At 44.2% G+C, this 14,052-nt stretch overlaps 1 protein-coding gene across 1 annotated transcript in view; it reads left to right on the top strand.

The window, feature by feature from the left end:
- hectd1 (HECT domain containing 1) overlaps positions 1–14,052 on the top strand; it is a 72,926-nt gene that overhangs the window by 22,363 nt on the left and 36,511 nt on the right. Inside the window, 12 exon segments of the mRNA XM_047393193.1 lie at positions 2,386–2,608; positions 2,691–2,954; positions 3,228–3,439; positions 3,535–3,681; positions 3,902–3,996; positions 4,831–4,936; positions 5,026–5,160; positions 5,262–5,401; positions 5,670–5,882; positions 6,052–6,162; positions 6,248–6,414; positions 8,101–8,277. Of these exon segments, the coding sequence (XP_047249149.1) occupies positions 2,386–2,608; positions 2,691–2,954; positions 3,228–3,439; positions 3,535–3,681; positions 3,902–3,996; positions 4,831–4,936; positions 5,026–5,160; positions 5,262–5,401; positions 5,670–5,882; positions 6,052–6,162; positions 6,248–6,414; positions 8,101–8,277 (1,990 nt within the window).

Genomic DNA, 14,052 nt, shown 5'->3' with positions numbered 1-14,052 from the left:
ATTGTATATTGTACATTGTAAATTGTAAATTTGTATATTCTGTAATGCAAAAACAGAACAAAAGAGCAAAGTGTACCGGAGTCAAATTCCTTGTTTGTATGTACGAACTTGGCAATAAAGCTGATTCTGATTCTGATATTGATATTGCCTTTTATTGGTTAAATACATAATAGGGAAGGCGTGAGAGCGCAGCTTACTGAAGAGGGTCACAGCGCTGAGTGCTGCCACCCAGCTCAGAATCAGCTGATCAGCTCACGGTCTTGGCAGACTACTTTCCAGAATATTATTACAATAAATGCAGACATTATTTATTTACCTGTGACAAAATGTGCACTGCACACTCGGGCGAGAGTGAGGTTCAAGCCGTCCAAATCCACCCTGGATATCCGATTCAGCCACCGTAGTCGACGTTGTGTACTCAGTGTTTTTGTTTTCTCACACTGATTTTCTATCATGGCTGACAGATGATAGAATGAACGTTGGTCTTTACCACCACATGCAGCACAACCCACAACAAAGAAAGTTTTCTCCATAGTTAAATGAATGGGCTGGAGTTTTGCTTCACTGATCGCACTAAAACAACGAAAACAGGCTGCAGCTGCCGCCCAAGTTGGCGATCGTGAAGTGCGGTCACGTGACTGCAACGTCGTTTAAAAACCCCCGATTAAGGATGCACTATTCTATGAAAGGGGTAAACTAATAACCAAAAATAAGGATGCACACTGAGTGTAGATGAAGATCAAATCAGCAATTTATGAACAGAAGTGGGAATAAAATGTTTTGGTATGACTTGGGACAAAGAGTAAAATTTATAAACAGTGAAGCTTCCTTTGGTCCGGTGATGCGTCTCGATATCAGCTGACAGAATGATAGAACCAGGCCTGTTCACAAGTGGTATAGCGCTCAGCAGCCGGACTCCTTAGCCATCAACAGCTGATGGTGAACTTGTTTCGAGCAAAGGACCATAAAACTGAACCGGAAACCCATGGAAACATACAAAGTCTATAAACGATGAGACAATGGAGATAATCAGGACTCAGAACGAGGCTCAGATTTAAACGTCCGTCTGCTCTGAATGAAACTTCAATAGTCCAACTTTAAACTCCTGGCTGATTTAGGATCAGCCGGTCAACGCACAGTGAAACGACAGTCAACTTTGCTATGCTCAGCCACGCTTCACAGTCCACAGTATTAGAACACAGACAAAGCACTCCAATAACACTCAGGCACAAACAAGTTAATACATTGGATTTTCTGGGCAATCCTAGATCGCTTTAATTCCCTACACCCGCACCTTGTCCAGACTAACAGAAAATCTAATTAATAAGGACAGCAACAAATTTATTTGAGGTTGGCTTCTCTCTTCAGCAGAGTCTCAGGATGGGTTGTAGGTTAGAAGAAAAAGGGGGGTGGGGTGTAGTAGTCACTTGTCCATGAATAATTTAAAACCGTCACACTTGTCCTCTGTCCCCAAACGGGTAAAATGTGATGAACCGTTGGCAGTTAACTGAAACAAACATGGAGGAAATTTGTCTCTCTGGAAAAAACCTCTGTGGGGTTTTTACCTTTGCCTGTGTAGCGGCTGACAATCTTCGATTGAGAGTTAAGTCTTCTGATCATCTTCTATTAGCAAGATTTCCAGCTTTGTCCAGCTCTTCCCGGAATAGACAAGTTGGAGAAGGAATGTAAAGTCCCCCCCGAGCTCTTTTTTCTCCAGAGATCGCTTTCTTCGCGTGAGACTAGTGATGGTTTACACTGGAGTGGCAGTTAGCGTTAGCTTGAGCTATTGCCTCTGCCGGTGACGTCAGAGCTGCATTGCATGCTGGGAGGCGGAGTAGTTTGTTTACCTCCGAAAATGGATGATGGCCCAACATATTTTTGCTAACACGTCAAGTCAAAAAAGGTTGGGAAGCACTGCTTTAAAGACATTCATTTGCGTCAAAATTGATACAAACTAAGCGATCTTCATTTCCCCAAGCTGGTAGGCAACATCTCAGAGCTGCGCAGTGGACAAAGACCATTGCTGAGAATCTGATCAGTAAAATGGGTTTTAAACTGCTCTCCATTTATTGGTTTTGCCCTAATTAGGGTAATGAATATATTGTTATGTATTGTTTCTGCTCTTTTTTATGAAGAACCCTGTGTCTTCACAAATGATGCTGCGGTATTAAAAATGGTTTGAGCAATCAGGTATTTCCTTCCGTATAGCTTTTAAAAAGATAGTATCATGACCCTTAACCCTAATGTGGAGGTACTAATAGACTCGATATGAATTTATGACTATTGATCTATAGATGCTTTGCAGATGTTCGTGTCTAGTTTGCTTCTGTCAAAACCATTTGTAACAATATCGATTAGATAAAATTAAGGAAGTTGTTCCTGCAGGAGGATGAGGTTCAGGAAGATGCCAAAGAAGTCCAGCAGGGGAAGCCATACCACTGGAGGGACTGGTCCATCATTCGAGGCAGAGACTGTCTCTATATCTGGTCAGATGCTGCTGCCCTCGAACTCTCCAATGGTTCAAATGGCTGGTTCAGATTTATCTTGGATGGGAAGCTTGCCACAATGTACTCCAGTGGAAGCCCAGAGGGGGGTTCTGACAGTTCAGGTATGTTGGACATGCGTTTTTCACACTTAGTTGCTCGCTTATTTTGTGCTTTGATGGACAGCTGGTCTCCCACATTCTGCAGAGTCTCGAAGTGAGTTCTTGGAGAAGCTTCAGCGGGCGAGGAGTCAGGTGAAACCTGTAACAGCCAGTCAGCCCATTCTCTCCGTTGTCGGCCCCACTAAGCTGACAGTTGGGAACTGGTCTCTGACTTGCTTAAAAGATGGAGAGATCGCCATCCACAACTCCGATGGACAGCAAGCTACCATACTGAAGGAGGACCTACCTGGCTTTGTATTTGAGTCAAACAGAGGAACCAAACACTCATTCACTGCAGAAACATCACTGGGTGGGTCACTGTGGAAAAACAGTCCTTCTTGAATTCATTGGTTTACAAATCTAAATGTTTTGATGCATCAGTTTTGTTAATGACAAACTTTTTGAAAGTTGCTCAGAGTACAGGAATGTTTTTATTATGGTGCATTTAGCCTAAATTATCTGTGGTTTAGTAAACTCTGCCCTGGACTGTTAAAGCTATAGCAAATAAACCATATTGAGACTAATTTGTGTTTTTTTCCTCTTTTATTTTGCTCTTATAAATATTCATCTTGCAAATATGCAGGCTCTGAATTTGTTACTGGGTGGACGGGGAAGCGCGGCAGGAAGCTGAAATCCAAACTAGAGAAGACGAAGCAGAAGGTAAAGAGCATGGCAAGGGAGCTGTATGATGACCACTTCAAAGCTGTGGAGAGCATGCCAAGAGGGGTGGTGGTCACTCTGAGGAACATCGCCACACAGCTAGAATCTGCCTGGGAACTACACGTTAACAGACAGGTACTCAAACTCAGCAACATGTGGGTATGAACCCACAGGATAAGTTCCAGACATAAGGAATGATCTGGGTATGTGTGTGATGGTTGCTGTTGCAGTGTCTAGAAGGCGAGAACACGTGGAGGGACTTGATGAAAACTGCTTTGGAGAACCTGATTGTGGTCTTGAAGGATGAAAACACAATTTCGCCATATGAGATGTGTAGCAGTGGTCTTGTGCAGGCTCTGTTCACTGTTCTCAGTAATGTGAGTATCTAATGACCCCAACAGTTTTTACTCCCTCAAACTGCACCAACATGTTAAACATATTTTCTCTTAAAGTGATGGTGTTTCTTCTTCTTTTGTTTTCATTGACGTCTGGCTTATTAAATTTGACATTCTGATGTATCCATAACCAAACCAGTATTCTTCGGCAAGCATCTTTCACATCATGACTTGAAGCTCTTTTCTGTTTGGATTCATGCAGAGTGCTGAGCTGGACATGAAACATGATTGTAAGCCTTTAATGGAGAGGATCAATGTCTTTAAGGCAGCTTTCAGTGAGAATGAAGATAATGAAAGGTAAATCTATGAACACGTATTTTTAATTCGACTGTAGAATTGCTCACTAGTTTGTTTGTTCTATTTTGAGGACTTTTTTTTCAATTTTGTGGAAAATCTGCACAAGGGGGAAAAAAATGTAATGCAACATGTAATACATGATTGTGTAAATATGGAGTCAGATGAGTAGCTTTGGCAATAAGCTACAAATTAAGGGGTCAGATCTTTCTTCCTACTTAATAAACCAAAACATGAGGCTGTGTTTGACAACTGAGGCTGAGTTTATTTAACACAACATAGATCCCAAGTGACTGTAGTGTTGTCATGAAATCAACATTGTAGTAGGGCTGGGTAATAGAACAAATATATTCAATCTGTTGTGCTTTATGCCACATGCAGAGTCTAAAATGACAATATTGTGACTATTTGAGAATAAATTTCCCTAGCAAACACTGCCCATCTACGTTAATCCTATGGACGCTCAGTTTTTTTTCGAGCCAGCAGATTTTTCTACCCAAAAGGCTGCAGGAGGATGGCAACACTGTTGAAATTTAAACATAACAGTCGTCTTGTTTATTAAGGAAAAGGATTCTGGATCAAGAAGTAATCAGTAACAGATGTTTGGTTAGAGAACTGGACTGAAAATCCATCCATGCATACATACATACATACATACATACATACATGCCGCTTATTCCATAGTAGGTCATGGGGGAGCTGGTGCCTCCAGCAGTCTACGGGCGAGAGACAGGGTACATCCTGGACAGGTTGCCAATCCATCACAGGGCAACACAGAAAATGCCTTTAACTCATATTATTCAATAATAAATCCTGGCTTTGTGTATGTGTGTGCAGCCGACCAGCTGTTGCCTTAATCAGAAAACTGATAGCTGTCCTGGAGTCCATTGAGCGTCTTCCTCTTTATCTGTATGACTCTCCAGGGTCCTCTTATAACCTGCAGGTGAGTCGGCATCTGTTGTTTATTCTTATGTGATCTTGCATAACGTTTGTTAGTCAGTCATCAGCATTATTATGTGATTTGTGCGCCAGATCTTGACAAGGCGGTTGCGATTCCGCCTGGAGCGTGCACCTGGGGAGACTGCTCTGATTGACCGCACGGGTCGCATGCTGAAGATGGAACCGCTCGCCACAGTGGAGTCTCTGGAGCAATACCTTCTAAAGATGGTGAAGTCTCACTCCAAATGTTACATTAGTGAGCCAATCAGAGGACTTGGCTAATAGTTCACGTTCTAACACCCTTTTTCTTACTTGTCTTTATTGTCCAGGTGGCGAAGCAGTGGTACGACTTTGAGCGCTCGTCATTTGTTTTTGTGAGAAAACTGAGGGAAGGCCAGACCTTCACTTTTAGACATCAACATGACTTTGATGAGAATGGCATCATCTACTGGGTTGGAACCAATGCAAAGTAAGAGCAGTGCTTTTAGCCACCTTTAAAGCTTCAGAGTCAAACGTTTTACAGTGTCAGAGGCTGCATGTAAATGTATCAGAATGTCCTGTTTTCTTACATCACAACCTTACATACAGAACCTTTTGGTGTGGTGAAACTTACAGGTACATTCTGCAGATTCGGAGCTTTTTCAGCATTTATTTTTAGATTTTTCTCTATTGCCAACCCTGGTAAGAATGCTTGATGTTAGACATTTGGTTTATGTTTACTTTTCTGTTTCACTCAGGACGGCATATGAATGGGTCAATCCTGCAGCTTATGGGCTGGTAGTGGTGACGTCCTCAGAGGGGCGTAACCTTCCTTATGGGCGGCTGGAGGACATCCTAAGTCGTGATAGCTCTGCTCTCAACTGCCACACTAACGATGACAAGAATGCCTGGTTTGCTATTGACCTCGGCCTATGGGTCATTCCATCAGCTTACACTCTGAGGCATGCAAGGTAAGTAAACATGTACATCCCTGAGCCAGGCTATGCAATAAAGAAAAGTCAAATGTAGAAAGTTATAGTATCAAAGACCCATTGTTTTCTGAAAAACAGTGTTACAAGCTTACACTTTTGGTTACATGGTTAAAACACGGTTTTTGTTTGTGCTTTTCTTCTCCTGCAGGGGTTATGGCCGTTCTGCACTGCGAAATTGGGTTTTTCAGGTCTCAAAAGATGGTCAGAACTGGTCCACTTTATACACGCACATAGATGATGGCAGCCTCAATGAACCGGGGTACAACCTTCAATAAAACTTTGTTTGGATTTGGAGAGGAATACCATTTTTTGGTGCATACTAATTGTAGTCTGTTTTTCCACAGGTCAACAGCTACATGGCCTCTGGACCCATCCAAAGATGAGAAGCAGGGCTGGAGGCATATAAGAATTAAACAGATGGGGAAGAATGCCAGTGGTCAGACACACTACCTGTCTCTATCTGGATTCGAGTTGTACGGCACAGTCACAGCTGTTTGTGAAGACCAGCTAGGTGAGAACTTTCAATTGCTGAGCTTTATAGTAGAAGCCCATTCAGTACAAATTCTGCACTTTGTTAGCCTCAGTCCCTGTTTTGGTGTGCTAATAGGTTATTGCACTTATAATCCTGTTGGATGTGATTGTTAACAGTGCAACGAAATAGGCAATGAAGTGTGTTCACTTCCAACTGAAAATTTGATGTATATATCGGCTTTGTAGAAAATATGCCTAAAATCTTTCCTAATGTTCTGACTCCTGCTTGATGGGAAACAAACACTGATTATCATACAGTAGCACTTGGTAGTGTGTGAGATTTACCATGTAGCAAGTGAACGATTAATCCCTGAAACTGTTGCACTGAAAGTAATCATAGGAGCCATAACATCAAAGCAGCAGTAGCTGAGTAGTGACCACAAGACATCCCTGTGTCTTAGTAGGCCTGCCTTGGGCAACCTGTCCCTGCACATTATGTTCTTATTTAATGTGCTGTAGGTCAGTTCCACCACAATGTTTGACTTGAAGGAATAAAGTTTTACACTCCAGCCTAATAAGTGGCAGTACTTTAATTTCTCAACTCCGTATTAAAGGGAAAATAGAAACACATTTTCAGTAATTTCTGTACTGCAATTTGATCAAGTAATCTCATCTGTTGAAAGAACATTTAGGTGTTGGTAGAAGTAGCTCAGCCGATGTCCCACTCCAGGAACTCAGGTGTAGCTTCTAAGAAGAATAAAAGCAGGAAGGGAACGTAGTTAAAAGCTGAACAACAGCAAATAATGTGAAATTGGAGAGTAGTAGGAGAACGTTGCAAAGTGAGGAAAAATAGTCATTATGTCCTCCAGCAGTCTAAGTTTATAGCAGCATAACTACAGAGATAGTTCAGGGTAACTTAAGCCACTCTAACTATAAGCTTTAATCAAGCTTAATCAAAAAAAGAAAGTTTTAAGCCTAGCCTTAAAAGTAGACAGGGTTTCTGCCTCACGGACTAAAACTGGGAGCTGGTTCCACAGGAGAGGAGCCTGATAACTAAAGGATCTGCCTCCCATTCTACTTCTAGAGACTCTAGGAACCAAAACAAGGGTTTGACTAACACTTGTTTGCTTGTATTGTTTAGTGTTTCATTTTGAATGGGAACTTTACAAAGCTGCAAAATCTGGGCTGCTGAAATTACCTGAGAAACATTTGATTGCGTTATATTATCTAAACCAGATGTCAGTTTAATCCTGTGTACGACCTGAAGGCACCCACCTTAATTACCATGTTTATTAGCAGCTAGAACGAGACATTCTTGGAAAGTCTCTGATTTGATCCAGCAAATTGTATATTCAGAGAGTTCAAAAACATTTCTCTGTAGTTGAAGATACGTTCTCTACTTCTCTGTAGAAGTTGCTAAAGGTCAAGACACTGCCATCTGCTTATGAACCAAGCTTGCATTCTGAATCTCTTTGAATCCATCTGATATTTCAACTTTCAGTCAGTGCTGTTGCTGGTGGTTTGAGAAACAAGGCAATTATTAGTTGTGACAAAGGTGGACCCTGCTTCATATTGTATTCATCACATTGTTGGCGAGTAGCAGTACTCCATTAAGTACTGTAGCTATTGGATCTAAATACAGCTTGGTTAATTATTGTTTAAAGTGACTGTCTTTGTTAAATGTGGACATAAAGCAATGTGTCCCTCCGTCCTTGTCTTGATGCAGGTAAGGCTGTGAAAGAGGCAGAGGCAAACCTTCGGCGCCAGCGCAGACTTTTCCGTTCTCAGGTAATGAAGTACATTGTCCCAGGAGCGCGGGTCGTTCGTGGCATCGACTGGAAGTGGCGGGAGCAGGATGGAAATCCACCTGGAGAGGGCACTGTCACTGGAGAAGCACACAACGGTAAGTTGGTGTCCATTTCAAGTGAACCTTCTTCAACTGAAAGTTAGAAGAACATGCTACTTGAAGATCACTTATTTCCAAACCCTCTGTTTAAACCGCTAGAATTGTCAGTTTGGTTGAGAAGCAGCTTTGTTAGTGGCATAACTTATTTCTGTCCTCATGAGTGAATGTTGGCGGATGTTTATTGTAGTAATCATGTAAACCCTTCTTTTCCTACATTGGTTTCCTTCCAGCTTTCTTTTCAAACATCCTGTTTCAAATCTACCTCCAAACCTTATCTGGTTTATTCCTCTTTAATCAATGAACTGTAGAAAATGATTCTGAAAACATTTCTCCTCATCCTCTACCTGCACAACCTTTTAACATGTCTGATGTCACAGATTGGCATGTCTATTTTCTGCTATTGCCTAATGTTGGCAGTTACCCCAGTTATTAAAGGATTGGGCTGAGCAGGATCCATTGCTTTCTAATGTCTATGCTGGAGAAGTAGCAGACTTGTAGTCATTTTGCACAATGTTGCATAGAGAACCTCTTTGCTATACGCAACTCCTGTCTGGAAATCAGGTTCTACAATATCTCCACCAAATAAAGGGTTTGTCATCTCCATGGATCTCTGATTCTGCTTGTTCTTCCATGGTGTGACTTATAGTCACAGCAATAAAATGTTGACTTCTATGGGAGTTTAAGGTTGTTTTCAAACGTTCACATTAAGAGATACCCGGGTTTTACCTGCAAGTCTTTGGTCTTTATGGTGGATATGTTTAACAGTTCTTTATGCTAAAGAACCGTTTAAATCAAAGAATTGATGAAAAGAACGAGGGAAGCATAGATTTCAGGGCTAACTAGGACAGGAGTTTCTGCACCAAAAAATCCTTGTCATGGTCAATAATTCATACATTACCTTTAACAATCACCAATGGATGATTTATTTCTGTTTCAGCTTTCATTAGGGGTTTGCACTACTTCATTAAATGTTTCATTCAGAGGATGGTTGGACTGTCGTATTCTTTATAGTCGTCAGAAAAACAATTTGTCTCATTGTAAGAATTACAATTTATTTGCGACTAAACTGACAGTAAAGTTGAGATTAGGGCTGTTGTAAACAACTATTTTAGTAATCGAGTATTCTATTGAGTATTCTGACAATCGAGTAATTGAATAAAAATTCTGTTTTGCTGTAGCACCTTAAGATAGTAGAAATATATGAAAGAGAAAATGCAAGTAAAAATTTAATTTGTTTTTAAATAACATTTTATTGCTTAAAATGTACCCTGCCTCATATGAAGGGTCAAAGTAACAGAAATTAACTTGAAATGAATTGAAGGTGTGAAATACTGAAAATGGTAAAATTGGGTGTCGTAAAAACCAACTTGTAATTATTTTCGCCTCTGTGACGATTAGAATCCGGAGGTCATTAAAATTATAACATGGTAAATATTAAGGCTATCAAATTTAACATTGTCTGTTTTCATTCACTGCCTTGATTTTAGCTCCTCCGATAGCAGCTGCCCCGGTGCGACAGCGGCATACATCGCCATTCGCATGCATTTTCAATAGTACGGCAGTGATATCGTTGGCCACAGGGTTGAGCTGCGCAGAGTCACAAGAGACTGAGGTACAGAGTCTCCAGTTTCTGCACCTCAGTCTCTCTTTAACACAATGAGCCGGGAATCAGGCGCCTTTTCCGGAAGAGGGAGGGAAAACTGCTCGGTCGGCTGAAAGCTGCCGAAATGAGCTGGCAATGAGAAACACCAAACCTCTTTTTTTAAACTAAGTGGAATCTTAATAAACTGAGTAGATATTTGAGTTCAACAAGCCTACATTCTAGCCTAAAAACATCTTAAAAGTTTATTTTGGGTCACAGAAAGCATACATTACATTTTTATTCACAATTTTTGCCAGCATCGTCCGCCATTGCTGCCTGAGCTCGACCAATCCGATTCGACCCGCAATGAATTATGGGAAAATGTGGGTCAAGAACTACAAAACTTTAGGTTAAGGATTTAACCCCAGTTCTCTGAAACATGAGTGAGGTATCTCACTATGGGACACGCCTCCAGCGCCTGTCCCCCAGAAGCTCTATTACATTACGCCAGTCTTGACTGGCAGGCGGAAGTGACGTCCGCTCCCATGGGAGGACTTCCTCCCAGTATAAAAGTCGACGTCACGTAGGTGATCTTCAGTTTAATAAGCACACCTCTTCCTCGCTCCCTGCAAGGAGGGTGATCTGGTGAGATACCTCATTCATGTTTCAGAGAACCGGGGTTAAATCCTTAACCTAAAGTTCTCTTTCAACATTCGTTTCGGTATCTCACTATGGGATATTTCTGCTCCCGTATTGCCAGATAAGCTCACTCGAAGACCAACAGATTGCATCTTGCATTCATGGCAATGTGGAACCCACACCCAGAACTGTGTGAGCCAGTGTGGGCCTGGTGACATCCAGTTTATAGAACCTAGTGAAGGTGTGAGGGGTCGCCCAGTTGGCAGCCTCACATATTTCCTCCACAGGTATACCCTGGAACAGTGCCCAGGATGATGCCACACCATGAGTGGAATGAGCCTGCAGACCTGCAGGGGGTGCAAGGCCTCTGCTCTCATAAGCCATAATAATAGCCCCCACTACCCAATGCGAAAGACGTAGCTTTGTGAGAGGCTTTCCTTTATGTGGTGAAGCCCATGACACAAACAGCTGCTCTGATTTACGAAAATCTGCTGTTTTTTTCACATATAACCGCAGAGCTCGTACTGGGCAGAGCGTATGCAGTCGTTCATGCTCCTGAGAGGAGAATGGTGGTGGGTAGAAAGCCATTAATTCAAGGGCACGGCATGGCAGAGCCGTAGCAACCTTAGGTATAAAGGCAGGATTAGGTTTCAGTAAAACCCTTGACTCACCCAGAAACTGCATGCAGGACGGGTTAACTAAGAGCGCTTGAATGTCACTCACACGCTTAGCAGAAACCAGAGCAATCAATAAGGCCGTTTTAAAGGAAAGCACTTTGAGCTCAACCTGCTGCAACGGTTCGAACGGTGCACGTGACAACGCATCGAGTACCATAGGTAAATCCCATGAAGGAGTGAGGCTCCTCGACACTGGACGGAGCCGTCGTGCACCTTTCATGAATTGACACACCAGGGGGTTTGTCACCAAAGCCAACGTGACAGGCTGAAATAGCAGCCAGGTACACCTTCACAGTGGAAAAAGCCAAGCCTTTATCCAACAGTGCCTGCAGAAAAGTTAAAATGTCCGACACAGGGCTTTGCATTACGCTCACCATAGGTTTTGCGCACCAACCCACGAATGCCTGCCATTTACCCTCATACAGGTTACGCGTGGAAACGGCCCTTGCATTTTGAATTGTGTCAATAACGCTCTGGGGAAGCCCACTGGCAGCCAGATTTAACCCCTCACAGGCCAGGCCCATAGGGCCATGCACTCTGGATGCGGATTAAATATTTCTCCGCGTGCCTGCGTCAGGAGATCTCTGCGGAGGGGAAGCCGCCATGGCTCGCCGTGTAGCATCTGAAAAATCTCCGCTAGCCAATGTTTCCCTGGCCAGCGGGGAGCTATCAGAATGAGTGAGTGTTTTCCCTCTCGCACCCTGGCGAGAGTAGGAATGATCAGTTCCAGCGGGGGAAAGGCGTACAGTAGGGCCGGCGGCCATTTGAGCGCTAGAGCATCCAGCCCAAGCGGAGCTTGTTGCTCTGTCAGTGAGAAAAACATCGGAGACTGAGCATTTTCCCCTGATGCGAAGCGGTCGACCTCCGCTCGGCCGTACCTCTTCCATATCTGGGTCATCACCTCGCTGTGGAGTTTCCACTCTTTGTAGCGGGGATTGCCCCTTGACAGCAGATCCGCGCCTCTGTTCATTACCTCTTAGCGACAGCAAGTGTGAGCTGGTCCAGATTATCAGTCTGTATGCCAGCTCGTGTAAATGACGTGAGCGCAGACCCCCCTGTCTGTTGATGTAAGCAACCACTGTTGTGTTGTCCGTTCTGACCAAAACATGGTGCCCTTTGATAAAGGGCAGAAAGTGTCTCAGTGCCAGCATCACGGCCAGGAGTTCCAGACAATTTATGTGAGCTGTCTGTGTTTGTGGACTCCAAACGCCGTTTACCATCATCCCCTCGTGAGTGGCTCCCCAGCCTGTCAGCGAGGCATCTGTGGTAATTACCTTCCTCGTCAGGATGGTTCCCATGGTAACGCCAGTGTTGAGAAAACCGGGGCGCTTCCACGGGCTCGGCGTGCGTGCACATATGAGAGAAACCAGGACGCTGCGGTGAGCATGGCGTGTGGGGCTCAAGCTGAGTGACGCCACCCACCTTTGAAACGGGCGCATGTGTAGACGGCCGAGTGTGATCACCGCCAGCGCAGACGCCATCAGACCCAGCAGTCTGAGGCATAACCTGAATTTCACCTGTGTGCCTCTGCGAAAGAGTGCCAGACAAGCCTGAAAGGCTTTTACTTGTCCCGCTGAGGAGCGCTCTGAACTCGACTGAATTCAGGGACAGGCCAATGAAGGTGATTGTTTGTACTGGGGTTAAAATGCTCTTTTCCCAGTTTATTGTGAATCCCAGGGCTGTCAGATGTAAAGTAAGCATCTCTGCATGCGTCCTGAGCTCCTCTAAAGACTGAGCTGCAATCAGCCAATCGTCTATATACGTCGCCAGACGCATCCACCTTTCCCTCAGGCGCGATGGCTGCCTCGGTGCATTTCACAAACACACGTGGGCTCAGTGAGAGGCCAAAAGGAAAGTACCAGGTACTCGTATATCTCTCCCTGAAACGCAAATCTGAGGTATTTTCTGTGAGGGGGGTATATAGGGATATGGAAATATGCGTCTTTCAAGTCTATGGAGACAAACCAGTCTCCTTGACGCGCAAACTTTATCAGAGCTGCGTGTGTTAGCATCCTGACCGAATACCGTCTCAGATATGTGTTCAGAGCCCGCAGATTCAATATCGGTCGCAGACCCCCGCCCCTTTTCGGCACGAGAAAGTATCTGGAGTAAAACCCGTCTCTGCTTTGCTCCTGCGGTACCAGCCGGACAGCTCTTTTGTGCTGCAGGGAAATTATTTCCTCTTGCAGGACGCGAGCGGACTCTCCCCGGGCGTATGACTGTACTATGCCCTTGAAACGGGGTGGGGCTGTCACAAATTGGAGCCTGTATCCCTTGGATACAGTCTTTATCACCCAATCTGACGCTCCACACGCTCGCCACAGCTGAGTGTTGTTTGCCAGTGGACCTAAAGGTGCTTCCGTGTAAACACTGCGCAACACCGGCTGAGGGATCTGCTGTTCCGCTACAACTGCCAGCTGCGCTCGTCCCAGGTCTGCTTCTTCCACAGAAAAAACAGCCTGCTGTGCCAAAGCTGGAGCGAGAGCTCCCCCTCGTGGCCTCATGTGCAGCTGCACAGCCATGTCCTGTCCTTGTGTTATTTTTAACATATTTTTCATGTTTTTTTGTTGTGGCTGCGCCCTCGGCTCCAGGCCTGGATGCGTGCCAGAAAACAAGTTTATTGAACATGTTGTGAAGGGGGAAGGTCGTGTTTTTAGACACTAGCATGTGTTTGTGCACTGGTGTGTGCTTTCTGGCCACAGCTGCGGCTCCACTGAGCTCTCGGTGGCTTTGATCCTCCTCTGCTTCGATCGGCTCTGAACGATGAGCTCCAACGTCGGCTCTGCAGGCCGTTTGAGTTGCCTTGAACGTGGCGTTCTGAACTCGAACTGGGACAGGACGTGTCCTGGTAGGGGAGGTGCAGGTGTCTGGCAG

Source organism: Girardinichthys multiradiatus, chromosome 19 (assembly GCF_021462225.1).
Source record: "Girardinichthys multiradiatus isolate DD_20200921_A chromosome 19, DD_fGirMul_XY1, whole genome shotgun sequence".
Classification (NCBI taxonomy): domain Eukaryota; kingdom Metazoa; phylum Chordata; class Actinopteri; order Cyprinodontiformes; family Goodeidae; genus Girardinichthys; species Girardinichthys multiradiatus.
The sequence above is the reverse complement of the archived record's forward strand: the minus strand, read 5'-3'. Positions and strand labels throughout refer to the sequence as shown.